This window comes from Equus quagga, chromosome 11 (genome assembly GCF_021613505.1).
Source record: "Equus quagga isolate Etosha38 chromosome 11, UCLA_HA_Equagga_1.0, whole genome shotgun sequence".
Lineage (NCBI taxonomy): Eukaryota > Metazoa > Chordata > Mammalia > Perissodactyla > Equidae > Equus > Equus quagga.
The window spans coordinates 97,801,771-97,827,233 of NC_060277.1; the positions used below are offsets into that span (position 1 = coordinate 97,801,771).

A 25,463-nucleotide genomic window follows, 5' to 3' on the forward strand; every position below is an offset into this window, starting at 1 on the left:
GGAGCGCGCGAACTTAACCACTCGGTGACGGGGCCAGGCCCCCATTTTCTTTTTCCAGTGTTTACTCTATTTTTTCTAGTTTGAAGGACACTTTCCCTGATGGAGAAGACAAACGGCAGCCAGGAATTCTGTTCTGCTTTCTTGCTGTCCTGTTAACATCAAACCTCCACTGATGAGCAGTGGATCCATCTTGTTCATCTCGTTCTGAACATTGCTAAAACATAAAAGCCACCTTTGGTGTCTTGTCTTTTGCGAGCCTCAGACCATTCTGGACTTCATCTCCCATAGCTCCCCTGAAGGGGAGTCATAGGAATCTGCACCTTCCCTTTCTATTATTTTTATTCATCTTTCAAAACCTGAGCCTATGAGGGGGTTCCCAGTACAGCTGCACTCAGAAAAGCTGACTACCTTTTCTAAGTTGGATTATTCATGATGGTCACAAGGCGTTTCAGACACAAGGAAGAAGAGCTACCAGCAGATGAACTAGAGCTCAGATTATAAAACCACCCCACTTATATTCCCTTTTAGAACTTTAGTAACTAGGCTTTCTTAGGGGCAGTATAAGATCCCAATAAGTCATACTATAAAAAGGGCAGTGTTAGAGATGTACACAGGTATTATGGGAGCACAAAGGATTCAGTACTTTGCTTTCTTAAAAAAGAGATTAAAAAAACCAATATATTTGTTTTACCTCATCAAGATCTTTGGTCTCTCTGCCCAATTCATCATCATCTTCATCAGAGTCAAGCTCTGGCCCAATATAATTCCCAAACTCATCATACAAGTCAGTATCCATGATGCTGAAATTGAAGGAGAAGAGAAGTTAGGTTCTGGCAAGGGAATGAAGGCCTCCACAACAGGGCCCCACCTTTGCAGACTTACAGTTGACCATCTCCCTTCACGCATCTCCTCTCCAGTTACACGAACCTACTGACTGATCCCCTCAAAGCCCTGTGCCTCCCGCCCCCTGCAGTGTTCTACTCATTGGCTCTGTTTACATAGTCTTCTCTCACTTCTTTTTTTAATACTAAGACAATTTTAATTTCAAAATAATTTAATATTAGAAAGTTGCGAAAATAGTTCAAATAATTTTCTTTTTTCCTAAGTTATTTCAGAATAAGTTGCTGACACATTGCCTCACCTATCCCCTAATACTCTAGTGCTGACACTCAGGTGTCAGCAAACTATGGCTTATGGCCAAATCTGGCCTGTCACCTGTTTTCCTACAGCCCCCAAGGTAAGAATGCCTTTTACATTTTTAAATAGTTGGAAAAAAATCAAAATAATATTTCATGATACATGTTAATTAATTACATGAAACTCAAATTTCAGGATTTATAAAACCAGCCTTATTGGAACGTAGCCATGCTTATTCATTTATATTGTCTGGCTGCTTTCACGCTGTCACAGCAGAGTTGAGTAGTTGCAACTGAGCCCACATGGCTCTCAAAGCCTAAAATACTTACTAAATGGCCCTTAACAGAAAAAGTCTGCCAACCACTGCTTTAGTGCATTTGAGCCCTATAATGAAGGACATTCTCCTACATAACCACAATACAACCACCAAAATCAGAAAATTAATGTTGACACATCACTACCCCCTAAATCACAGATTCCCACTGAACTTTCACAAAGTGTTCCAATAACGTCCTGCACAGCAAAGGATCGAATCTAGGATTACATGTTTGCACTAAGTTGTCATGTCTTTAGTCTCTTTCAAACTGGAACAGTTCCTCAGTATTCCCTTGACTTTTATGACTTGACACTTTTGAAGATTACAGGCCAGTGAGTTTGTAGAACATCCCTTAATTTGAGTTGTCTGATGTTGCCTCATGACGAGATTCAGGTTATGCATTTGTGGCAGGAATATCCTGGAAGCGATGCTGTGTTCTTTCTAGTGCATCTCCTATCAGGTGGTACATGCTTTCAATTTGTCCTATCAGTGATGATGTCAACTTAATCAATTGATTATGATGATATCTACCAGGCTTTTCCATTGTAAAGTTCCTTGTTTTCTTTTTCTAATTAATAATTATTTTGTGGGCTTTCTCCATTTCAATTATTGAAATTCTATTCAAAGTAACAGTTCAAATGACACTTCCTTCAAGCTTTCCTAGATCAATTTCTTACTCTCCTATGCTGCTATAACCTTTTGCACCTTTATCAGCATTTCATTCTGTCTTGAATGTCAGTTAACTGTACTAACTGCCCTCACTAACAAACCCTACAGCTTCTAAGTAATAAGCAATAGACGAGAGCACGAGTTAAGGGTTAAGGCTCTGGGGTTGGAAGACCTAGATTTGAACCCTAACTTTGTCCTTAATAACCATGTAACTTCAGGTAAGTTACTTCACCTCTCCAAACCTGTTTCCTCAACTGGAAAATGGAGTGAATAATCCCCATCACATACAAAGTTATGAGAATTAAACAAAATGGTCTGTGTACAGAATTTACACAGTCCCAGGCTCAATAAACATTAGCTAGCATTATTTTTTGGCCATTCTTGAATACAGGAACCCTGTGTTCCTTTTGCCCACTTGCCAATGCCCAAGACAGCACCATGCATAAGTAGGAACTGGATAAATGTTGACTGAATGGAATGTTTAATTTTGAGATACTGATATTCCTTGTATAGGCTAATCCTTCCATTTCCCTCAATACCACCTGCTGAGTGCTCACTCTAGATAAAATAGAGAATCAAGAGCTCCAAGGACAAGTAATTAAGTGTAAATTATTATGGAAACTTCCATACGCATAGAGAGTCTTTTCACTTCCAAAGAACTATCATATCTGTGCTCATTTCACTCTCCCACGACCCCTGTGAAGGGACTGCAGAAATTTTTATAGAAGGCTGTTTACGGAACAAGCTCATTTCTGCTACAAGGCCATTGCACTTGCTATTCTCTTCCGAAATGCTCTTCCCTTGGATATTTATACCTTGTTCCTTCATTTCACTCAGGTTTCTACTAGAATGTTACCTTCTGAGAAACCTCCCTTGTCACTCAAAAAGTCTGCCATACACACACTCCCCAACCCCACTTTCACTGTTTTATTATTCCTGTTATCATTTATCCCTAGCTGACAGATTCATGTGTTTAGTGTCATCTCTCCGACTACAATTTAAGCAAGGATTTTGTTTTGTTCACTTAGAACAGCGCCTGGTACAAAAAAGGACCTTAATAAGTATGTGTTAAACGAATGAGAAGAGAGTTGACTTGTCCACAGTTGCACAAAACTAGTGACTTTCGGTACCAAACCTTACTGCAGCTTCCCGCTATGATGCAGGCTCTCAATGGAATAGAGAGTAAGGACGGAGGGAGCTTGGTAGGTAAGGGGTGAAGGCGGCACAGACGAAAGAGGGAGTGAGAGGGGACTGAACAGCGAGAGCACGATCCCTGCCCAGGGAAGGGTTTTTACGAATGGACGATATCGAGGGAATCCCAGAATCGAGGTACGTGTGTGTTTAGCTGTGGGGGGCGGAGGGGTACGGGTGGGGGAGGTCTTTCCTTCTCTTTCCTGCTGCACGTCCCAAGCATATAATGTCTCTTTCAGATCGGACATTATTTAATCTCCCATCCCACCTCCCATGCCATCGACCAGCACCAGCTCACCTGCCGCCTGCTCAGCCAAAAGTTCCAAGTCCGCCGCGGGAGACCTCGCTTCCGCCCCACGCCGCGCCACCGTATGCGCCCGCTGTCCGGAAGGACCCCGCAGACGCCGTGGTCGCGTTTCTGCCCCGGACAGCCCTCTGCCTGAGGACCAGCTCGGAGGAATGCCGGCCTCGGACACAGGAACCGGCGAGGTGGAGTTGTGTGCCCCAAAACCAAGGCTTGGGCTACCCCAAAGAGAGTGAGGCCGGAGGAGGCCTGAATCTGATCAGGCGCCTCAGGACCACCCTGAAAGAGGGCCTTCGGGCCGATCACGTGGGCAGGCTGTTAGAGCAGTTGCTGGGCAACCACAGTTGCTGGGCGTGGTCTACCCCGAACTGTCCTGGCGCGTGTGGGGCTCTCCAACGAAAGCAAGGGAACCAACGGCTGGGCTGCTGGGGTGAAGATCGGGGAGGCAGAAGGGTTAGTTCTATTTATTCAAAGGTTGGGGAGGGCTCAGAACTGGACAGGAGCAAGGACACCTGAGTTCAGTTCCTGGCCAGCTCAGCCCCCTTCTTGGTGTTCAGCTCACCCACTTTGGGGTGGAGGGCTTCGGGTTGGTTGCAGACCTCTTGCTTCCCTGCCCTAGGGCTGTTGATGATGGCTTCACCACAAAAATCTAGCTCAGAGCACCAGGGGCCTGCGGTTCAAAGAAGTCTCACTGCAAGTAAATGCCAGAACCAAGACTAGAACCCGTATAGATGATCTCCCTCTAGAAAGGATCAATTGGCCTCAGATACGTGGAGGCTGCAGAAGTACAGGGGCAGAAGTAAGAGGTTGCCCAAGTACCTCGGGATCTGTGCTGCAGCCCTGGGATGAACAGAGGGATTTGGGGGCAGGGATCATTAAGCCTCTTCCTCCAACCAGCTCCTACTTGATTTCCCACTCAGTCATCGCATCTGGTTTGGGTGAAAAGTATCCTTCCCTGTTAAAAGACAGTTACGGATGGTTGAAATTTTATCCTTGGGCTCAAGAGTTACTAGCAATAGTTCTGCTTTTGTGTGAGGTCCTCTATCAGAACAACTCGCTCTAGAGTGAGGCCATGCAGAAGAGTGAGTGGACTGAATTCTGAGATCCAAATACCTCCTCAGCCAAGCACCAAAATTAAAAAAACTTTTAGAGGCAGACAACAAAATTAAGACAGGGCTCCAAACTTAAAGGCAGGGCTCTCTAACCTATTTTCATTGACAACAAGTCTTTTTTTTTTTTTCCCTAAAGATTGGCACCTAGGCTAACAACTGTTGCCAGTCTTTTTTTTTTTTTTCTTTTTCCCCCCCACCCCCCCCCCCCCCCATACACAGTTGTATATCTTAGTTGCACGTCCTTCCACTTGTGGGATGTGGGACGCCACCTCAACGTGGCCTGACGAGCCGTGCCATGTCCGCGCCCAGGATCTGAACCCTAGGCCGCCACAGCGGAGCGCACGAACTTAACCACTCGGCCACGGAGCCGGCCCCGACAACAAGTCTTAAGCAAGTCCTCACTGTGCAACTCAGCTCCCCTCTGGAAAGTAGAGAACTAGATTTTTGTCACTCCCCAAGATAAGTGACAAGATATACAGAGTGCTTTTGGATCATTTTGTGGGCTGGCAAAGAATTCATACATACCCTCTTCCCCCTGACATTGACCCTCTGCTGATGTCCCTTTGCACAGGCCATGGAACGGAATGACATCATTGACTTCAAGGCGTTGGAGAAAGATCTGCAGGCTGCACTCACTGCTGATGAGAAGTACAAACGGGAGAATGCTGCCAAGTTACGGGCAGTGGAACAGAGGGTGGCTTCCTATGAGGAGTTCAGGTGGGCTTACTGCTGTTTTTCTCAGGCCTTCCTGTTATGGTGACTGTAGTGGCTAAGAGCACATGCTTTGGCGTCAGACAATTCTAGGCTGAGTTCTGGCCCTACCCTCTGCTACCTGAGTGATCTTGTGCAAGTTATTTAACCTCTCTGAGCTTCTATTCCTCATCTGTAAAAGAGAGTAACCGTTGTTATGCTTAAATGAGTTATTACATGTAAGATTGTGAGCACAATGTCTGGCACTTGGGAAGTGCTCAAAAGCTGTCAGCTATTGTTGCTGTCATTGTTACAGTAATGCGTCATTTAACAACAGGGATATGTTCTGAGAAATGTGTCGTTAGGTGATCTTGTCGTGGTACAAACATTGTAGAGTGCACTTACACAAACCTGAATGATATAGCCAACTACACATCTAGGCTATATGGAACAACTCTTATGGGACCACCATTTTATATGCAGTCCATCATTGACTGAAACGTTGTTATGCAGCGCATGACTGTATTATTATTATTATCATTATCACATTGGCCTACCAACAGGTACAGCCTATATCATGCAAAATCCAGCCACCTGCCATACGGACAGCATTAAGTACATGCCCAGATCTCTGTCCTTTGCCCTTAGAGGTATTGTCCTTGCATCACATCTGAAGCCACTGGAGCGGAAGGACAAGATAGGAGGAAAGAGGACTGTGCCCTGGAACTGTCACACTACTCAGGGAAGGACTTCCCAGGACGAGACCACTGAAATCTCCCGGGTAGGTGAGGCCCAGCCTCTTCAGGCCAACTGTATTCTCTGCCCTAAACCTCCCATCCTGTCTTCTTACTGCACATACTTTCTCCTTATTTCTCCTGTTAAACCGACAGAGGCAGGTTTCTGCCTCCAGTCCCAGAAGGGAAAGCAACCAGCCAATGGTGAGGCTGAGTTAAACTGGGCAAAACAAGTCAGAAAGGTGGGTGAGGCAAGTCCCCTTCCGTCAGTCCTTTGCTTTGCATTCTCAGATCAGATTTGGGTTGCTCTGCCTTTAGCTTAGATGGTATATAGTATAACAATACTGTGCCAGTGTTGGGAGGGAGACCCAGCCTGTCAGATTCTTAACACTCACCTTGAGTTCCTTTCTCTCTTCCTGAGGTTTCTGATCATCCCCTCCGCCCTGCTCTGAGTAAACCCTGACTTACTCTCCTAGAGCAGGGCTGTGTCCACATTCATCAGTAGGAAAGTCCTGGTACAAGTGAGAATCTCAAATCTTGGCCTGGGTTCCTTGGGCCCTCCCTCCCTGTCCCATTCCTAGTTCCCTCATCTGAAAATGAGGCCCACAGGGACCACAGCCTTCCCAGTGCTCAGGGAGCAGTACTAGAACCAAGATGAAAACCCACAGGCTCCCCTCACTCTCACTGTCGCAGAGCAGCTGGAAGAGCTCTGGACTCCCTTTCTTTCCTTTGTGATCCAGGAGAAAATACTCTTCCCGCCCGAGACCTCAGCAGAGTTCTACCGTGATTGGCGGCGATACTTGCGGAGCGGGCCAGAGCGCTACCAGGCCCTGCTGCAGCTCGGGGGGCCAAAGCTGGGCTGCCTCTTCCAGACGGATGTGGGGTTTGGACTTCTAGGGGAGCTGCTGGTGGCACTGGCCGATCACGTGAGGCCGGCTGACCGGTTGGCAGTGCTGGGGATCCTGCGCAGCCTGGCCAGCACTGGCCGCTTCACCCTGAACCTGAGCCTGCTGAGCTGTGCGGAGAGAGAGAGCTGCAGAGGCTTGTTTCAGAAGCTGCAGGCCATGGGTGCCCCCAGACCCGTGAAAGAGGGGCTCAGCTGGGAGGAGTGGAGTCTGGAGGAGCAGCCTGCTGGGCTCCAGGAGGAGGAGAGGCTCCTGCAAGAGCTGCTAGGACTGTACCAGATGGATTGATAAGACCAGTTACCTTCCGAGGCCCCCAGTGGTCATTGGGGGCCCTTTTTGGTTATTGCCTTGGGGGCTCTGCAGGACTGTAATGAGAAACCCACGCCTAATTCCCTTCTCAGCTTGGAATTTTTAGAGCAAAAGTAGGAGTCAAATTTTCCCCTCTTCTCCAGCCCCTTGGTGGCTCAATATTCTGAACTGTGTAGATCCACAGGATGGTCAAGGGCCCAAGAAGTTGAAAGAGTTTTGCTTCCCACTCTTAGAGTCTGCTAGGCCTCTAGCCCACAGCCCTGAGAGATGGGTGTGTGCCCAACCAAATGCTGGCTACACCAGTTACAGCTTCCACTCAAAAAAACAGGAAAAAGGAAAATCATTAATCTTCCATGGTAAACAAATACTGATCTCCATAGCCCTTAACAAGAATATTTATAACCTAAAACCAATGAATGGACATTTAATCGACAAATGATCAAATGCTACCCCATTTGAGGTGCAGTATTTTTCCCCAGGGGCTGAGTTCCTCTGCAGGCTGGGCCTGGGAAAGCCCCAACCCATCAGCTCAGGGCTGGCCAGCCTCCCAGGCTTCTTCCAATGGCCAGATGTGCAGGTGGGCGGGTTTCCTTCAACTCCCAGATTAACCAAAGGGAAGACCTTTCCTCCGGGCAGGCAGGGCAGGGCCTGGAGCAGGGAGGCGAAGATTTCCTGTCCTGGCACCTGGGCCCTTGCTTCTCATTCCAGTTTCCCCTGACCCATTCTTAGGTGAGTGCCAGTGTTCTAGAAAGGGAGAGAGGGTTAGGTTCTAGAATGGTTTTTCCTCAAGATCATGCCTGGAACATCAGAAGGGTATCTTGTACATTAGCTGTGAATAAATTGCCTTTCCTTTGGCTGCTTCCTCCTCAGATTGTTACTTCTTTTCCTGGCTGCTTAATCCTTGCCTCATCGAGATGTCTTCTCCCAGCAGTGATTTCTAGAAGCCCCAGAGGGCTTTAGTGCCTGGTTTTGCCCGCCCCCTCTGACCCTTGCCTCCTACAGCCATGAACCTGGCCCACACCACTGTGCTCCTGTGGGTGTGGGGGAGCCTCCAGGCCTTTGAAATTGTGGAGAAGGAGAACATTTTTCAGAGGACCCCCTGTCCAGCTTTCCTGATGTTTGACAATGCAGCATACCTGGCTGACATGAGCTTCGAGCTTCCCTGCCACTGCAAGCCCGAGGAGGTGACTGCTGTCGTCTGGTACTACCAAAAGCACCTAGGTAGCGGCCACACCAAAGTGCTCACGGACTTCGATGGGCGGGTGCTGACGGAGGAAGCCCAGGTGCGTGTGGGCAGTGACATGCTGGTCCGCTTCAGCATCCGCATGTTCGGTCTGTTGGTTTTTCGAGCCCAGCCCGAGGACTCAGGCTTGTATTTTTGTGGCACCCGCAAGGGGGACTACTTTTACGCCTATGATGTGGACATCCAGAGCAGTGAGGGAATGGTGGCCACCTTCAAGGACCAGGGCCAGGAGCCCTTTGCAGACGAGTACCAAGGGAGCCTGCATGTCTTCACCACCTTCTGGGAGTGGACCCCCTGTGACCGCTGCGGGGTGCGCGGGGAGCAGTGGCGCATTGGCCTCTGCTACCTGCAGAGCCCAGACCTCTCCCCACGCTACCGCAAGACACTGCCTGATGTGGTGTCCTGTGGTTCGCGGGCTGTGCCGACTAGTCTTCGGGCCAAGGCCAGGGACCACACACCTGAGCTGCTGGTTCAGAGCTGTATTGTGCCCTGCGAGAGAAAGGTGATCCAGGAGGGCATGATGGCCATCTTCAACTATGTGTCCAAATTGGGCAGCCGGCCCTGGGTGCCCCAGGTGCCCATTCAGTTCCACCAGCAGAGGCTGGGCCACGGACTCATCATCTCCTGTCCCGGGGCCCGGCCAGAGCACGCCGTGGCCTGGGACAAGGACCACCAGTTCCTCTACCGCACACAGTACCTGAAGGGCGTCAACAGGTCCATGAGGGTGTTCATTGACCACGGCAACCATCTCCACATCCGCTTTACCCAGCTGAGTGACCGGGGCATCTACTATTGCTGGCGTCAGGGGGTGCGAGTCGCTGGGTTTCGACTGGGCGTGATGTCTCGAGGCCACTACCGGGCCTCATTCTCGGACCCTGAGACTCGCGCCGCCATGGAGCTCACCCTAATAGGCTACCTGCTCATCACAACAGTCTTTGTCACCATTCACCTCTGTCGTTGCTGCTGTTACTTATTTCGCTGTTGTCCCAACTTCTCCCCCTAGTCTCTGTCTTCCCCAGCTCTGAAGACCAGTTGTGCTTACATGTGTTTTGCTCAATGATACCAGATGCCTCTGGGTGGGCACCCTGGGCCGGGATGTGTGTGGCAAGGGGGTGTGGACAAATCTGTTAGTCACAACCTGCTCCCCATTTTCATGGGCACATCTAGAACCTGCTCTGGGAAGAGGGGAAACCTGAGGCAGGTGGGAGATGGGGGACTGAGGCCGGGATGGAAGCAGCCAGGGTGCACGTGCCTTCTGACTGCACCCTCCTAAAAGGAGGAAGTGGCTTATTCAGTGTTGAACAGTGTTGGGGGTGCTGTATTTTCTTGCCTTCGAGGATTGCCAAGTGGGCACTGGTTGACTGGGGGCAGCAAGGAGAGGAAGGAAGAAGAATGGGGGGCCTAGTACGTGTCCTCCTTGTCTTCCTCCCCAGCCTCATCCTGGGCCTGGCCAGTAGAAATGGTAGGTTTGGGAATAGTTCTAGGTAACAACTAGAAGAGAAGAAATGGGTGAGGAAAGTGGAGGTCAAATTGCGGGCTTTCCTCAGACACGGCACCCAGGCTGGGGACGCCGGGTGAGAAGAGGGGCTGGGAGCAAAGAGGTGGGGGCGCTCGGGCTGCCGGGCAGAGCAGGCTTGGAGGCGGGATCTGTCACGTAGCTGCTGCTGTCGGGGTTTGGGCTCCCGAGATGATTAGTGACAGGAAGCAAGTTGAGGCTTGTCCAAGGCTACTTGCTGCCCTCTTCCCCCAGCACCAGCCTCTCCTGAACAGATCAGAGTCCACTCTGGGGAGGCCACAGCAGTTGTCTTTATTTACCTCAGTGATTACAGGCAGCAGCAGTGCCCTGAAGGTTAGCAGCAGTGGGTGGGGGAAAGGGCACCAAGTCTTGGAAGGAGGGAGGGATTCCCACTTCTCTCTCCCTTTGGCCTTAGAGGGGAGTTGAGGACCCTGGAGTGGGTCGTCTCAGCCCCACTTCTGGGCACAGATAATCCTGCGCCCCCCACAGTCCTCCTGTGGAAAGCAGAGCAGGTGCTCTGAGTCAAAGTGTCTGCCCCGAGCTGCCCTGCCTCCAGGAACACAAACCAGGGTCTTTACTCTGCTTGTGCCTCAGTTTCCCAAATTATAAAATATGGTGCTACCTAAAACACAGGGGTACATTTTGTATTTGAGTAAGAGGGGCCCACAGGGCCTCAGCTTAGGGAAAAGTAGCAGGTCACTGTGGGGTGGAGAGAGTCGGATGTATTGCAGTGGCTTCATTCATTTGCTGGGGTCAGAAGGCAGCAGCTGCAGGGGCTCAGAGGGCTGGGTGGACAGGGATTAGGGGCAAGGAAGGGGCCTTTAGAACTGGGACAAAGTGTGTCCTGCCCCTGTGGACAGCAGCCCCTATCTCTCCTGTTTCAGCATCTCCAAGAGGATGAGTCACTTCCTTGATTCCCACAACCCAGAGGCCAAGTGTAACTGGTCACCCACAACCCCCAACTCTGATGCCTCGCATCATTCCAACTGCCTCCTCCTCCATCTCTACCTGCACCCCCAGCCTAGATGGGGGAGTCCTCCTGGGCTTGACCTCTCTGTACCCACTCCTAGGGGCCAGGCAGCCCCCTCTTCTCCCTCCCAGCATCTCTTCCCTCTCCACTTACACTATAGATCCCCCAAGTGCTGAGAATCAAGCTCCCACGTGCCCACAGCATGCCCATAGCGCGCCCTCACAGCAGCTCAATGGGGCTGAGACACTTGCATCATCACTCAGGAGGCACCTCTGGGATCTGGGCAGGCCAGGAATCTGTCTGGTGACTACTCCAGGTGATGGGATATCCCCACCCACTCTCAGACTGGTCAGCGTCAGTCTAGAAGAATAAACCTCTGGTCAGGGCTACCTTGCCTGTGGGGACTTCCCCTTTCTGTCTCAGGCTCAGTTTTCCTCCAGCAGCCTGAGGAAACTCAAAGGCCCAGTTCCCAGATAGCCTCAGAGACCTCTAGCTCTGGCAACAGTTGCCATGACGACAGGGCTTAGGCCATGGAGGGTGATCTATAAGTTCCCCTTGTCCTCCCCAACTTCTCTCCTCTCTCCCAATTCTAACTCAAGCTGCCGGCCACGCCCCTCCAGGCTGCCCCTTTCGGGTGAGCGCCTTGTTAGTTGGAGTTGCTGGGTGCAGGGTGAATGCTATCTGGCAGTCCTAATTCGGTCAGAGCCTAGGGCAGCAAGCTGGCATAGAGACGGAGTGAGCAGGGAGCGGCTGGGGTGGGGGGTCTCTGGTCTGGGGAAATTAGCTATCAGAGAGGGGGCAACTATCCTGTCTCCTGCTGCAGGCCCCTCACGCCTTGGGACAGGGGCCACCAGGTGGGTCCTGCCTCACATCACGTCCTTGTGCTCCTGCTTGGACTCCTTAATGACCTGCAGGGGACAGAGAAGGTGCACAGTGCCACAGTTAGGAGCTTACCTGGGCCCCAGGTCCACCACTGCGAGGCTCTGTGACCTTGGGCAACTCTCCAGCCTTCCTGGGTCTTTCTTTTCTTTCCTGACCAGAACTCCCCCTGCACCAGTCAAGGGTAATTGAAGTAACACCTGTAAAGTGTTTAGCACCATGCCTGGAACATGGTGAGCTGATGGTGTAAGATTAGCTAGCAGTTGCTGCTATGATGGGGAGGGGGTTATGCCAAATCCCCTTCCTCTGGCAGGTTCCTTTAACCAAGTTAGAAACTGAAAGTTGGGAGTGAAAACTGGTAACTTTAATTTTCTTTCTCTCTCCCCCAGGCCTGGCACTGGGGCATCTGAGTCTCAGGGGGAGAAAGGGAGAAAGGGAGTAAGCCTGAGTCAGGACCCCATCCAGTGGCCAGGCACCCAGGCTTCCCATAGAACTGCCAGCGGAGGGGCAGGGGAGTTGAATTATAGCCAGGTTCCTTCCCCTCTTCCAGAGCCTCCCTGGGAGCTCTTGTGAGTTATCAAGAACCTTCTATGTGCCAGTCCAGGCTTTCTTCCAGAACCTGGCCTTGAGAGCTCCTGGGGGCAGCCAGAGCCTGATGGGCCAGGGTCTTGGGTCTGCCCTCCTCACCTCTCCATCCCGCATCTCGACAGTCTTCACCACGATGTTCCTCTTGAGGTGGCCTTCTGATACGGCCTTGGTGTCCAGGCTAGTTTCTGCAGGTGTGAGGAGAGGAGGCCTCCCATGGGCTCTCAGGGCACTAAACATCCTCTCCCACCCCTGGCTTCCCCATCACACCCCAATCATAAGTATGGAGGCCTAGCCAACCAGGCAGGGAGGGCCTGGGCTCTTCCAAAGGGTCTGGTGACCCCCAAGGCCCTACTGTGCTGGGCAAGTCCTGGCTGCTCTGTCCAGTGCCCTGCTCACTCTCCTGGCCTGGCTGAACGTCAGCTCCTCTGCAAGCCCTCACCTGGCACCTGGCTTTCTGACGACCTAGCACTGTGCTGAGGAAGGAGAACACGGGCTTTGAAATCAGGCAGGCCAGAGCTCAAGTCCCAGCTCAGCCACTAATGAGCCACACGACTGCGGACAAGTTAATTTACCTCTCCTCGCCTCAGTTTCTTCATCTGCAAAATGGGGCTGAGGTGCCCACTTCTTTAGGTGGGAGTGAGGGATCAGCTGAAATAATGTGTGTGGAGCAACTGGCACATATTAGTGCTCAACACATATGGGTCCCTGTTCTGTCCCCCTTCCCCTTTCCTACTTCTCTCTGCCACTTCTCTTGGCCCTAGTGACCCTTTACTGTCTGGCACTTGGCAGTGTTACCTCTACCTGCTCTGCCTCGTTAACCCTTCGGATGCGGAACTAAGCCCAGAGATATGCGTGTCTAGTGTTTCTAAATTTCTAGCTCAGAAGAAGAAGCATTTTTTTTCCTTAGCTAAGAATCATTTGAGGGCCACATACAAGTAAGAAGTAATTTAGATTTCCCCCCCTCAGAGAGAAAAATATAACATGTCACACTCACTAATATTTAAAATTGAGAGCAGGGAGCATAAAGCTTTATTCACCATTAGAGCAGCAGTCCAGGGGGAAATAATCCTCTGGGCTGAATCAGCGCTGAGCTGAGCAACGGAGCCTCGGGGACAGACAAATCAGGCAGAGGGCCTGGCCACCGGGCAGAGAGAGACCCTAGGGGCCCTCCCCGTGATGGGGAAGAGGTGAGGCAGAGGCTGGCATTTGCTCCGAGGCCCCAGAGCATCTCATCTGAGCACCTGAGGACATATCACTTTGAACATCGGCCAGCTCTGCTAGTTTAACCTACATTTACCCCGCGCCAGGTCCTGGGCTGGGCACTGAGGCTGCTGGGAAAATGCCATGGGCTTGGCCCTTTAGGGAAACCTGGGAGGAGGAAGCCCAAGAGGACGGGGAAAATGGGCTTGGTAAAGCTCACTTCCTGTCAGGCTGAGAAAAGCACCGTGTCTGAGAGGCAGGCAGCTAACCGAGAGCCGGCGGGGCTCCATTTACAATCTGGTGAGCCTGTATTGGTATAACTTGTATTGTGAGGCTTTTGAGATGTCTTGTGACCTTGTGACATTCCCCTTCATTGGTGCTTTTGCCCCCTGCAGTGACAAGCAGTTAAAAAACAAAAACATAAAACACTCAGATGGGCAGAGCTTGCTCAGGGATCTGCGACAGGATGGAGGTTGAGACCCCCACCCAGTTCAGGGGTGGAATGGGGTGCAGGGATGGGGAGCGGGACACAGGGCAGAGCAGGGCAGGAGCAGCTACAAGCCCCACCCAGAATGCCATGGGACGGTGTGTTCTGGCTTGAAGCTCTGCGGTGAATCATGAAGGCCCCTAAGGAAAGCCCGGAGCCCCTTTACCCTGTCCCTCTGCCCCAGGCCAGAGCAGCAGCCCACAGACCTGGGGGAGGGGGCAGGAATCCAACACCCTGCCCACAAGGCCCTGCTCTACTGACCTCGGATCTGCAGGTTGGAGAAGGTCTGCACAGGAATGGTGATGCTGAAAGACAGCAGAGGGAGGGGGTGACCAGGCTGCCCAAGAACATCCCCCGGCCAGGTCCTGGCCCAGGGTTATCGTGACAGCACTGAGGCCCTTCTCCTTGCCAGGAAGGGCTAACTCCATCTCCTGGCTTTCCCCAGCAGCCAACATGCTCCCTGGAGCTCCAAGAGTCTGCGGGGGCTTGGGTGTGATTCCCTGCGAGGGGAATATCTCTATTCGAAGGAGGCTAGGAGGGTGGTAGGAGGGAGGGGAGAGTGGTGAAGAAAGTTCCGAGGAGGCAGAAGAGATCCATCAGGGGAAAAGAAGTCTAATCTTTGTTGGGACGGTAGGGGGTGAGCCTCTTAGTTTGGGGGGTGACTCAGGTCCTGGCCCTGGGACCCAATCAACATTGGTTGAATTGAATCCATTCATTCATCAGATATTCATTGAATACCTACTGTGTGTTAGGCAGGGACTGTGCTGGGCACTGGAATAGGAGGGGCTGGACACAGGCTGAATAACACAGTCCCTGGAGGGAACAAGGCGACTCTCGGCGGGGCAGCAAGGAGGATTGCGTGGGGCTGTGGTCAGGGCTCACCGGTTCTCCTCGCCCTCCAGCAGCTTCCTGTAGGTGGCGATCTCGATGTCCAGGGCCAGCTTGACATTGAGCAGGTCTTGGTACTCCTGCAGGTGGCGGGCCATCTCATCCTTGAGGGTCTGTCCCTCTTCTTCCAGCCGGGCCAGCGTCTCCTGGTAGCTGGCTGCCTCCCGCGCATGGCGCTCCTCCTGCTCCCGCATCTGCCTCTCCAGGGACTCGTTCTGTGGGGTGGAGCCAGCTGGTCCCTCGAGGCACGGTTACACCGCCCCGCACTTGGATGAGATCCACTTGGAGAGGCTTCTTGGCCCTGGCCTGCCCCGCCCCGCCCAGGTCTCGCCTCTGGCCCCCAGAGTAACTTTCAGAGCCCCATCCAGTCCTGGTCCCGCCCCTGGCCCTTCTCTGGCATCTCCTGGGGTTGCAGGTCCCCTCTGATCCACCAGCCTTAGCTGGCCGACCCGTCCACCCCCTCCGGCCCCGCCCGGGCTCACCGTGCCGCGCAGGGACTCCAGGTCGCAGGTCAAGGCCTGCAGCTGGCGCCGGTAGTCATTGGCTTCGTGCTTGGCCTGGCGGAGGAGTTCTGCGTTGCGGGCAGCGGCGTCCGTCAGGTCCGCGAACTAGATGGGCAGAGGGCCCTATGCTGAGGGGCTGCCTGCAGCCCCTTGTGGCGACCAGTGTGGGCCTGTGGGACGGCACTGTCTCTGGGAAATCAGGGAGGTGGGCAGGCCCCCAGTGTTGTTGTTCAGGTCACTCACTTTATTATTCCCAGTGACTGTGACCCATGGACGGGGTACAGAAGCCACTGCTGTGTCTCCAGCACTTAGCACAGTGCCTGGTCGGTAAATGAATGAATGAACAGTTTTTCCCACAGAATCCAGTCTCCTGCACTGGCAGCTCCAACTACCGGACTGAGCCCTGCCCTCCCCCACTGCAGGCAGTGGATTCTGGCACTCAGAGCCCTGGGTTCTAAGAGTCCTCTCTGCCCCAGCTTGCAGTGAAGCCCTCACGGCTCCATCAGGCGGTGACCTGCTCAGACCCATCACTGGCTTCTGCCACTCACACTTCTTTGCTGGGTGCCCTGGGCCAGCATCTCTGGGCCCCCGCCTCTCTGTGCTTTTCTGTCTCCAGGCCTCTGCAGGCTCTGTCCTCCACACAGGATGCCCCTTCCCTCTTCTCCTCATGTCTGTAGCCTGCTAGTCCTGGCTAGGCCAATGGCCTCCCTTCTGTGATGTTCTCCCTGGTCCCACATGGCGCGTAAACTCTGCCCTGCGGTGTTCTCTGTGGACACCATATTTGGGTGCACATCACAGCTCCCTGGGCAGACACAGCTCTGTATCCCAGGCAGTAACTGGCACACAGTAGACGCTCCATAATCCCAGACACAGTTGGCAGAGGCATCAAGAAGGCAGGCTCCCAAGAGGGATGACTGGGGTTGGCAATCCAGTTCTACCACTCAGGAGCTGTGTGACTTTGGGCAGATTAATTAATTTCTCTGGACTTCAGTTCTCTCATCTATCAAAGAATAGAACCTACTTCATAGTAAGATAATCCATACAAAGCACAGGGCCTGGCACACCACAATGTTGGCTAATAATAATAGCAGTAGTAGCAATAATAATAATAAGTACTTATTGGGAGTAATAGTGCCTATGTGACCCCTGGGCAAGTCACCTTTCTTCTCTGGTGAAGATCTGTCACCCACAGAGGATCCTCTCCTGCCTTCCCTCTACCCTCCTTCCCTAATTCTCTTGTATGGAGCCAGGAGGGCTGCCTGGAGGAGGCAGGCTGGCCCACAGTCAGGGCTACCTTGGACCGGTACCACTCTTCTGCCTCGTGCATGTTGCTGGACGCCATTGCCTCATACTGCGTGCGGATCTCTCTCAGGGCTGCCGTCAGGTCCGGCTTGGCCACATCGAGCTCTACATGGACCTGCTGCTGGGCCAGCTGCTCCTGGAGCTCGCGCACCTCCTGGTCAGGGTGAGAGAAGGGGTGGCAGGGCTCAGGGCCCAGACCGCAACTGGGGTTTCCCCACAACATCATGCCCTCTTCTGCCTGCCCCTCAGACGCAGATGGTGGCCAACAGCAATGGGGCAGTCCTAGTTGGAGGAAGTGGAATGGCCCTGGCGGGGCCTAACCAGGTCCTCCTCCCCGGCCCGGACAGGCAGGAGCACTGAAAGTGTGCCTGTATTCTCATGGGAGAATGACTGAGTTCCCGTGCTGGGTGTGCCTGTGGGCTCCTGGGTTCCAGGGGGTCATAGTCTGAGGTCGGAGCTCAGTGGGATGTTTTTTATGAATGGCTCTCATTTAAATGGAGACTAATGGCAGGGAAGGTGGAGTTAGAAACTGTGTGACCTTAATAAGTTCTTTAACCTCTCTGGACCTCAGCGCTAAGGAGATAATACTACGAGGGTTCCTATCTCACAGGCCTGTAGTGAAGAAAAAAAGGAGGCAACAAGGCCCGTTGTTATTCTCAATAAGTGGCATGCGTGTCTGTGTGCGTTTTACCTGGGGTTGGGGATGCTCTCTTGTCTGTCTCTATCTTTGTCTCCCTCAGTCTCTCTCTGTATCTCTCTCTCTCATATTCTTTCTCTGTCTCCCAATCTCTGTTTCTTTCTCTACCTGTCTTTGAGTATCTCTCTCAGTCTCAGTCTCTCTGTCTTTTAGCTGCAATCTCTGTGTTGGGCTTTCCTCCCTGTGCCCTGGCCTCACCTCCTCGTGGATCTTCCTCAAGAACCGGATCTCCTCCTCCAGAGACTCAATCTTCCTCTCCAGGTCCACTCGGGCCAGGGTGGCTTCATCTGCCTCCTGGAGTAGGGAAGGGGCAAAGGACCACTGACCCCAGACTCCTCTTCCCCGTTCCCCAGCCTTGTCTCACCCCTCTTTCTTGGGTTGGGGAGAGCAACACATTGCTCTGGAGGGCTTGGCTTGGGGACTGTGTTTGGGTCAGCTCCCATCAACCCTTTCCCCCCTCACTTGTCCCTCCCGTCCAGCCCCCTGACCTGTCGATAGGCAGCCAGGTTGTTCTCAGCCTCCAGTCTCAGGTTGGTTTCATCCTGGAGCCTGGGATGGGGGGACACATTCCTCCTCTGAGGACTCTCGGATCCCTGCCCCAATCTCCCTGGCCTGGAGTTGGCTGCCAGAGAGACCCCCCCAGGTCCATGGAGTGGCAGGAGGAGTGAGGGTCAGAGGGGTCCTAGACATAGGCCTTGGCCGGGGGGCGAGCAGCGGAAGGCCTTTACTTGACCTCATTACTAAGGCGCCTCATCAGGGTCGTTGTGCCTGCTCCTGCTCACTCAGGCGCTCCCAATGCACACTCACTACTGAGCACACAAACCTGAGTCCTCCTGCCCTTGGGGGCTCATGCGCGTGCCCTGACAGCTCAGCACAGCTCCCTGCCCCTGGGCTTCCCTCTGACCTTTGGAAATGGGTTTTACAAAGACCTTCGCTTCAAGATGTGAAGGTGAAGTGCCTAGACTAGGTCATAAGCTGGTGACAGGCAGAGTCACCGTGTTCTGAGGCCAGGCCTGCCTGCTCTTCCCCCACCTCTCCAGCGCACACCAACCTTCCCTTCTCGTCCCTCCTTTACACAGGCCCACACTCAGAATCGGCGAGCTCCCCGCCTGTAGTCACAAGGCCCCACAGTGAATGAAACGCACAGACCCTGCCTGCTGGGGTCCCTGACTGCCCCCACACAGCTTTCCCTAGTGGGGAGGTGCTGAGAGTACCCTGGCTCCCTGGAATCAGATCCCTGAGGCTCTGGGCCTCCTCCCAGTCCCTCCCATCATCTTGGGGAGCAAGGACAGCCCTCCCCTCCCAGAGGTGGGGAAACGGGGAGCAGGGAGGCAGAGCCCCCTGCCTGAGACCCTGAAGGCTGCAGGCACTCCCTCTTGAGGGCTCAGTTTTCTCCCTTTTCACGAGGCCCCTCTCCTCTGGCCCTCTCCTCACTTCTGCCTCAGGGTGCCCAGGTCCTGTGCCAGATTGTCCCTCTCGACCTCGAGCCGGGCGCTGTTGGCGGTGAGTTGATCGAGCCGCAGCCGCAGCTCACGCAGCTCAGCCTGGTAGACATCGGCCAGCTTGGTGGGTTCCTTGGCCCGCAGCTGGTTCAGCTCAGCAGCCAGCGCCTTGTTCTGCTGTTCCAGGAAGCGCACCTTCTCGATGTAGCTGGCAAAGCGGTCATTGAGCTCCATCATCTCCGCCCGCTCACTGGCCCGTGTCTCCTTGAAGCCGGTGTTGAGTGCCCCGGCCAGGGAGAAGTCCACCCGGGTTGGGAGTGGAGGCGGCATTCGAGCAAGGGAGAGGCGGGTGCCGGGACCCAGGCGACGGCCTGCCACCACCTCCGAAGAGGAGACATAGGAGCGGCGAATGGCCGAAGTGACACGTCTCCTCTCCATCCTGGCCCAGCTCTGCCCGCTCCTCGGATGTGAGGGCTTTATGGAGGAGTGGGCCGGCCTGCCACTGCCCAGGCTGCCCCTGGCAACGCCCCCTGGCATAGCCTGAGGGGGTGGGGCTGGGCTGCAGCCCAGCCATGGGGAGAGCTCCTCTCACCCTACCGAGGTCACTGTGCCCAGAGGCAGGGCTTCCTGGGCACGCCAGCCCCCGCCTGGCCACAGACAGAGCTACTGATGGGCAGTGCCTGGGGCCGGATGCTGGGTTTGGGGCCTGACCACTAGGCAAAGAGACCTTCTCTCTAGGAAGGTTAGTCAAGAAAGGGCTGGACCAGATGACCTCTGACCTTGTTCCAGCTCTTAGATCCCATAACTCAGGCCTTCCCTCACTCAGCCTCCTCCTTCCAGTGAGTGCCTGCTAGGTGCTGGGAATTTGGCAAAGAACAAACCTGTTCTACATCCTCAAAAAACAGCCTATGTTACAGTTTCCTGTTGAGCCCCATTCCCAACAGATGGCTGGAGTCCTCCCCTCCGAACACAGACGTCCCGCATTCCTTCTTTCTCCCCATCTTGCAGTTCTGGGGCTGTGGGCTAGAGTTGGACACCAGCGCTTTGTCTGGAGGGTCAATTGAGGGTCCTGATTGGGCAAGAGGGGGCAGGTACTACACTCTCTGGCCCTCTCCCTGGGCCACTCTTAAGCCCCCGCTTCAGTCCCACTGGGCTCACCCCTCCCTCGCCCAGCCTCCATGCACCCCCACCCCAGCCCTGGTCTTGTCAGCTCCACAAAGCGTTTATGGATGAGCTGGCTGTCCTGACTCTCATCTTGTTCCTGCATCAGGCTGTTTCCCTGGCCACCCCTCACCACTCTCACACTGGAGATTTATTTCCTTCGAGTTCCCACACATAAGGCAGAGAAGATGGGCTGGGGGTCTGGGGAGAGGTGGGTTTGGGAACCGAGGAGTCACTGGATCCAAACTAGGAGCCCAGGACCTGGGCCCTGTTGCCCCTTGAGAGTTCAGATCCATCTACCCCTTCTACTCTGGTTCCACAGGGTCAGCGTCCCACCCAGGCCCCTCGCCCATCTGCGTCCTTGGACTGCTGGGAAGTGGGTAGTGTTCCTCTCCCCGCCCCCCTCTGCCCACTGCCCATGCCTGGGCCTCTGCTCCCTTTTCTTGGGCACTTGCTGAATGGGGCCTTGTTCTCCACTGCCGGTGAGGGCGCCGCACAGCAACAGCAGCCCCCGGGGGGCTGTGCTGTTTTTGTCCCAAGAAGCCAGGATGTTAGGCGGGGTGCAGCCCAAGCCCCCTGCTCAAAGAGCTTCTCGGAAAACATCTGAGAGGGGCTGGGGTGCCGTGGGGAGCAGGCTCTGTGCCCACTCCCAGCCATTGTGTCTGTGCCAAGGTGAGTCATTCAGTGGGCACCAGGGAAAGGCCCTGAGGGGGCGGCCAGCCCAGCACTGCCAGGTCTCTAGCTCTGCAGAAAAGGCCTGGCTGCTCTCAGAGCAGCCCCAGCTCTCAGAGCCAGCTCAGGCCCTTGGGCTCTGTTGGGGCAATGCCCCCTGCCCCACAGCAGGGGAGATGCTCTTCATTTGGGCGTGTTATAGGCTGCTTACCAAGGTTTCCCCCAGTGAGTCCCGGTGCAGAGAGAGGAGGCGAGAGTCTTTGAGTCTCTAGCCACATCCCACCCCAGGGCCTGAGCAGGGACTTGGGGAGGGGAGTCTGGAGGAGGGGACGCCCAGTGACTTTTGATCCCGCTGTGGGTTGTAGAGCTGCGGGAGGACAGGAGGCACTGAAGGAAGAGCAAGACTGGGGACAAACTCTTGTGCCAACTCCTCTCTGTGGCTGCGAGTGGCTGCCCTTCCAGCTTGCAGGGCAAGTAGGTGTGTGGCCTCCTCTCTTTGTTCAAGTGAAATCTAGTTGAACTGAGTGCAAAGCAATCCTGGAGGAGAAAGACGTACAAGGGCAGGAAGGGCTTGTCAGCCATGCTCAGTGGACAGTACCTGTGTATGCAAGACACCAGGCTTGTGTGGGCAGCAGCAGAGGGAGGCCCCACCCTCCACCTCGTCAGTCACCTCCCTGGGCCCCTGTCACAGGCCGGGCTTTCTCCCTCCACCTTCAACCCCCATCTGACCCTCAGAGCCATCCCCACACTCAGCCTTAACCATCTGAAGATGTCCACACAGAGAAGCAAAGAGGAAGACACGCTTGGTAGTGTTTGTTTGCCAAACTTTCATCATTTTTTATTATACATGCTTTGTAGAAAAATCAGAAAATACAGATAAATGAAACAAAAAAAATTAATTAGCCATTATTTTGCCACCTGGAGATAAACACTATCAGATTTTTTCCCACACACATAAATTTGTTTTTTCACAAGTGGGCTCATGCTCTACAAATTATTTTGTAATTTGCTTTTTTCGCTCGACAATATGTTGCGAACATCTTTCCATATCAATAAATATTTATCTACATCATCATTTTAACAGCTGCACGGTTTTCCACGGTATGCGTTAATTTAACCCAGCCCTGTTGTTGGACAGTTCCCTTCTCTCTCTCTGCTTCTGATTACACTGTGATGCACGTCCGCCCCAGGCAGACCTAGCTCCCGGCCTCCACCACTGCCCCCGTCCTCCCAGCCTGGCTCAGGCCCCACCAATACGGCACCTCCTCTCCTGCTTCTCCCATTTGGGCCTCAACATCCAAAGTCTCAGGCCAATCTCGGACTGACTTCTGGACTAGATGGCAGAAGATGTGAGCTATGGAGAGAGGACACCTGGATGCCCCTCCATAGGGCCTTCAGCCAAGATGTTTCCTGCTTGGAGCCGAGGTGGGGACAAGATGACCTCCCACCCCCTGTGCCAGGATGCCCTCCTGCCTGTGGGGCAGAGCCCACATGCTTCCCGGGACAAACACCTGGCCTCAACCCACACACAAGGTGCCCAGTGTTTTCCAAATTTGCCAGCCTTTAATTCAAACGGTTGTTTTGCCCCTGGACTGCCACCCACCAGATCCACTTGAGTCCCTGCCCCTCTCCCAGCGCCTGGCACCACATGGTGGTCAGCAAGCCTGGGTGGGATGAAGAGAATGTGGGTCTCTCTGGCCCACCCCTTGGCTACCGCTGAGTCTATCCATTCTGTAGCCCATCCCGGAGGAAGGGAGCTGGGCCCCGGTGGCCACTAGATGGCAGTGCCCGGCTGCCCAGGTCTGAGTGGCTGCAGAGCCACTGACCTCCCTTTAGAGGCAATGAGGAAGCCCGTCTCACAGCTGCAGGACGGCTTTCTTAAACCTAATTTGGGATCACCCAGCGGGATCACCCCGTTTACTCTCTGGAGTTGTCTCTGGCTGCGATGGCAGTGCCCTCTAGGGGAGAGAGCAAGGCTGCGGCCACTCAATAGCTGTATGATCTTGGATGACTTCAGCAAGCTTTTCTGAGTCCCCATTTCCACATCTGCAAAATGGGGACTTGCCATCCTTACTTCCAAGGTAGTTGTGAGAATAAAATCAGCGAAAGCCGGACACAGCAGGTGCTCAAGAAATCATAGCTTCCATTTAATAACACCGTCCAGATGCTTTACCTATGAACACGGTAGCACATGTGTGATGGGGTGGGCCCCGAAGGGTGGGAGCTGCATCTTCTGGAGGGGCTACCGTGTCCTGTGACTCCACTGGGGGTGGGGCAGTGACAGTGTGTGGGCTGCCTCCCTGTCCCTGGGCAGTTACCTGGCAGTGTGGACAGGACACAGGGGGGCAGCAGCCAGTGGAGAGAGGGTGGGAGTCAGCGCCATTTGCCTCCAGCCCACTAGTTGTTTGTGGCTTTGGGTCTCCTAGGGGACAAGTGCAAGTGATCTCCAACTGCCCCGGAGGAGACTCAGAGTAGATGCTCATCCCCAACCTGCTTTATTGCCTGATGGGCTCTGTCCCTCCATCCTTGCCCTTCCCCAACCCTAGACTTGAGGCCACAACTCCATCCGAGAAGCTTTTGGTGTGTCACTGTCTCCCGTGGGTGTGGGTCTCTTCTGTGCCTCAGCCTGAGTCTTCCCAAGGAGAGGGCCCATGGCTCTCCTGGCAGATGGGAGGTCCTGATGCTAGGACCTATGTCTTCCCTTCCGAACGGGATCTCCCTAAGGGTAGGGTCTGTCTCCCCCTTCAGACTAAGGCACCCAGAGGACAGAAGCCATCCTCTCCCCGGATGGGAGCATCCTGATCCGAGCGCTTACGGTTCACTGTCAGATGGGAGCTCCTTGAGGGCAGGGGTTGTCTCCTGCTGTCAGTTGGAGGGCTGCCTCAGGCCCGGGTCAGTTCCTTCTCCCCTCCTCAGCCTGTGCCCAGCTAGGCTCTGATGGTTAGAAGTGCCCGACTCCTGTGGCTGCAGAAGGGCTCTTGGCTGAGCCTCCAGACTCCTTCCCCTTTGCAGACCGAGGGGTCAGGCTGCTGTGTTGGGGTTAATAAGCTCAGGCCCTTTCTCTCCCTGCTTCTCCCTCAGCCCGGGCCCACTCCAGCCTCTAACCCTGAAAGTGGCTTTGTAATTGCTTTCCCCCGATCTGCTTTTCTCCCCATTCCCCTCTGTCTCCCTGCCTGACTGAATGCATCCCTCTGGGAGGGCGAGAGGCGGGGACCAGATGTGTCCCTGGTGGGAGGAGAGGACTGGCGGGCAGCCTGTTATTTCCAATCCAGTGGGCGTCCAAATAGACAGGATGAGCCAGGGAGTGGGGGTAGGAAGGCTGTGGGTGAGCTGAGGGGAGCCTTTGGGGTGAACTGGAAAGCACAGCCATGGTTTCCAGGCCCCTCAGGTGACTCTGGTCCTGTCTACTCCCAAAACTTCCATCCCAAGCCTCCTGGGCCCCTCTTCATAAAAGAACCATGGAGGAGGGGAAGACAGCCATGAACTAGATTAGGTCTGGGAACCGGGTTTCCGCAAACTTAGCCAAGAGCCAAAGGGACAGTCCTGGAGGAACCTGAGGACAGACAAGCAGGGGTCTTGCAGGCAGGGCACTGAGTTAGCAGCTGCCTGGGAAGCTCCCCGTTGGTGATGGAATCCCCTGTGGGGGCCAAGCCAATGGCTGGGGATCCGGGGGGGACCCAGAGGAGAAAGCCTAGTCCCCTCCCCTTACAGGTCCCAACACTAATGGAGGTTTGGGCTTACACTCAGGTGACAGGGACAGGTGCCATCCTGACTCCTTGCATGAAGGGACTATGTCTTGTTCTCTGTGTCTGCAGCTCCTGGCACTGAGCCTGGTTCTCTGAACTGGGCAGGAATTTGTGCCCAGGGCAGGGTCTAGATATGAACTGAGGGGTCTGAGGTGGGTGAAAAGGGTCTAGGAAGAGAATACTTCTAAACTCCTAAAAGTGGAGTGAGGGTCTCTGCACAGATCCCCAAGGTGGAAGAGGTGGGGTGACGCAGGGAAAGGTGCCTTAGATCAGGTTGGGCCCGCAGTGGACGGGCGAGCCATCGATTGCTGTGTCTCGTGGATGACTCTCTTTACGTAAGAACAATCCAATCTCAGAGCCTCCTCGCTGCCCAGAGGTCAGCTGGGAGCTGGCTGTCAGCTTGCTGCCACCCTCCGCCTCCGCCAGCTCCCTGAGAAGCTCAGACCAGCCAGGCTGCCTCCCGGCAAGTGGGACACCATGCAGTGAGCACTCTCAGCCCGGCCTCCTGTGATTGAGGGCAGGAGCTACACGTGCATAACTCCATCGGCAGAGTCCTTGTACATTTAATGGGTCACCAGAGAGCACATTTTGCACCACAGAGCCACAAATGTTTGCTGAGCGAATGGCCAGCTGCAGAACATCCTTGTCAAGAGTGACCTCTTCCTCTTGCAAGCTGCCCCCAGCCCAAGCGAATTCTGCCTCGTGCAGTGGACTCTGTTGTCCGAAGCTTGCCCTCCTGGCCCTAGTTACCAGCTGCCGTGCCCTGTGCCCGCTGCTTCCTCACTTGCAGGTTGATGGTGAC

General features: G+C 54.1%; 4 protein-coding genes across 4 annotated transcripts in view; 2 read left to right on the forward strand and 2 right to left on the reverse strand.

Moving 5' to 3' along the window:
- EFTUD2 (elongation factor Tu GTP binding domain containing 2) overlaps positions 1 to 3,747 on the reverse strand; it is a 38,978-nt gene extending 35,231 nt beyond the window's left edge. The window contains exons 1-2 of the mRNA XM_046675507.1: positions 3,612 to 3,747; positions 692 to 800 (exon numbers count right to left, since the gene is read on the reverse strand). Coding sequence (XP_046531463.1) covers positions 692 to 796 — 105 coding nt within the window. The 5' untranslated portion in view covers positions 797 to 800; positions 3,612 to 3,747. The remainder of the gene's footprint in view (positions 1 to 691; positions 801 to 3,611) is intronic.
- Positions 3,748 to 3,974: 227 nt separating this feature from the next.
- CCDC103 (coiled-coil domain containing 103) lies at positions 3,975 to 8,221 on the forward strand. Its single transcript, XM_046676730.1, has 4 exons — positions 3,975 to 4,070; positions 5,301 to 5,446; positions 6,068 to 6,200; positions 6,894 to 8,221. The coding sequence occupies exons 2-4, from the start codon at positions 5,304 to 5,306 to the stop codon at positions 7,344 to 7,346; spliced, it is 729 nt and encodes a 242-aa protein (XP_046532686.1). The 5' UTR covers positions 3,975 to 4,070; positions 5,301 to 5,303; the 3' UTR covers positions 7,347 to 8,221.
- Positions 8,222 to 8,371: 150 nt separating this feature from the next.
- FAM187A (family with sequence similarity 187 member A) lies at positions 8,372 to 9,613 on the forward strand. The gene has a single exon (XM_046675078.1). The coding sequence runs from the start codon at positions 8,372 to 8,374 to the stop codon at positions 9,611 to 9,613; it is 1,242 nt and encodes a 413-aa protein (XP_046531034.1).
- A 798-nt stretch (positions 9,614 to 10,411) lies between these two features.
- GFAP (glial fibrillary acidic protein) lies at positions 10,412 to 19,520 on the reverse strand. Its single transcript, XM_046676353.1, has 10 exons — positions 19,075 to 19,520; positions 18,129 to 18,189; positions 17,839 to 17,934; positions 16,936 to 17,097; positions 15,621 to 15,746; positions 15,133 to 15,353; positions 14,512 to 14,555; positions 14,033 to 14,152; positions 12,663 to 12,748; positions 10,412 to 12,004 (listed from the first exon to the last, which is right to left on the reverse strand). Exons 1-10 carry the CDS (start codon positions 19,518 to 19,520, stop codon positions 11,963 to 11,965), a joined length of 1,404 nt encoding a protein of 467 aa, XP_046532309.1. The 3' UTR covers positions 10,412 to 11,962.
- Between the last annotated feature and the right edge of the window lie 5,943 nt (positions 19,521 to 25,463).

Bases quoted from the DNA above. Each gene is read 5' to 3' on its own strand.
- CCDC103 (XM_046676730.1), top strand. From the start codon at position 5,304: ATGGAACGGAATGACATCATTGACTTCAAGGCGTTGGAGAAAGATCTG. The intron at 5,447-6,067 runs GTGGGCTTACTG...CTTTGCCCTTAG, and splicing joins GCTTCCTATGAGGAGTTCAG to AGGTATTGTCCTTGCATCAC. The intron at 6,201-6,893 runs GTAGGTGAGGCC...TTTGTGATCCAG, and splicing joins AGACCACTGAAATCTCCCGG to GAGAAAATACTCTTCCCGCC.
- FAM187A (XM_046675078.1), top strand. From the start codon at position 8,372: ATGAACCTGGCCCACACCACTGTGCTCCTGTGGGTGTGGGGGAGCCTC.
- GFAP (XM_046676353.1), bottom strand. From the start codon at position 19,520: ATGGAGAGGAGACGTGTCACTTCGGCCATTCGCCGCTCCTATGTCTCC. The intron at 17,935-18,128 runs GTCAGGGGGCTG...TCCCTACTCCAG, and splicing joins ACCTGGCTGCCTATCGACAG to GAGGCAGATGAAGCCACCCT. The intron at 17,098-17,838 runs GTGAGGCCAGGG...CACCCTGACCAG, and splicing joins TGAGGAAGATCCACGAGGAG to GAGGTGCGCGAGCTCCAGGA.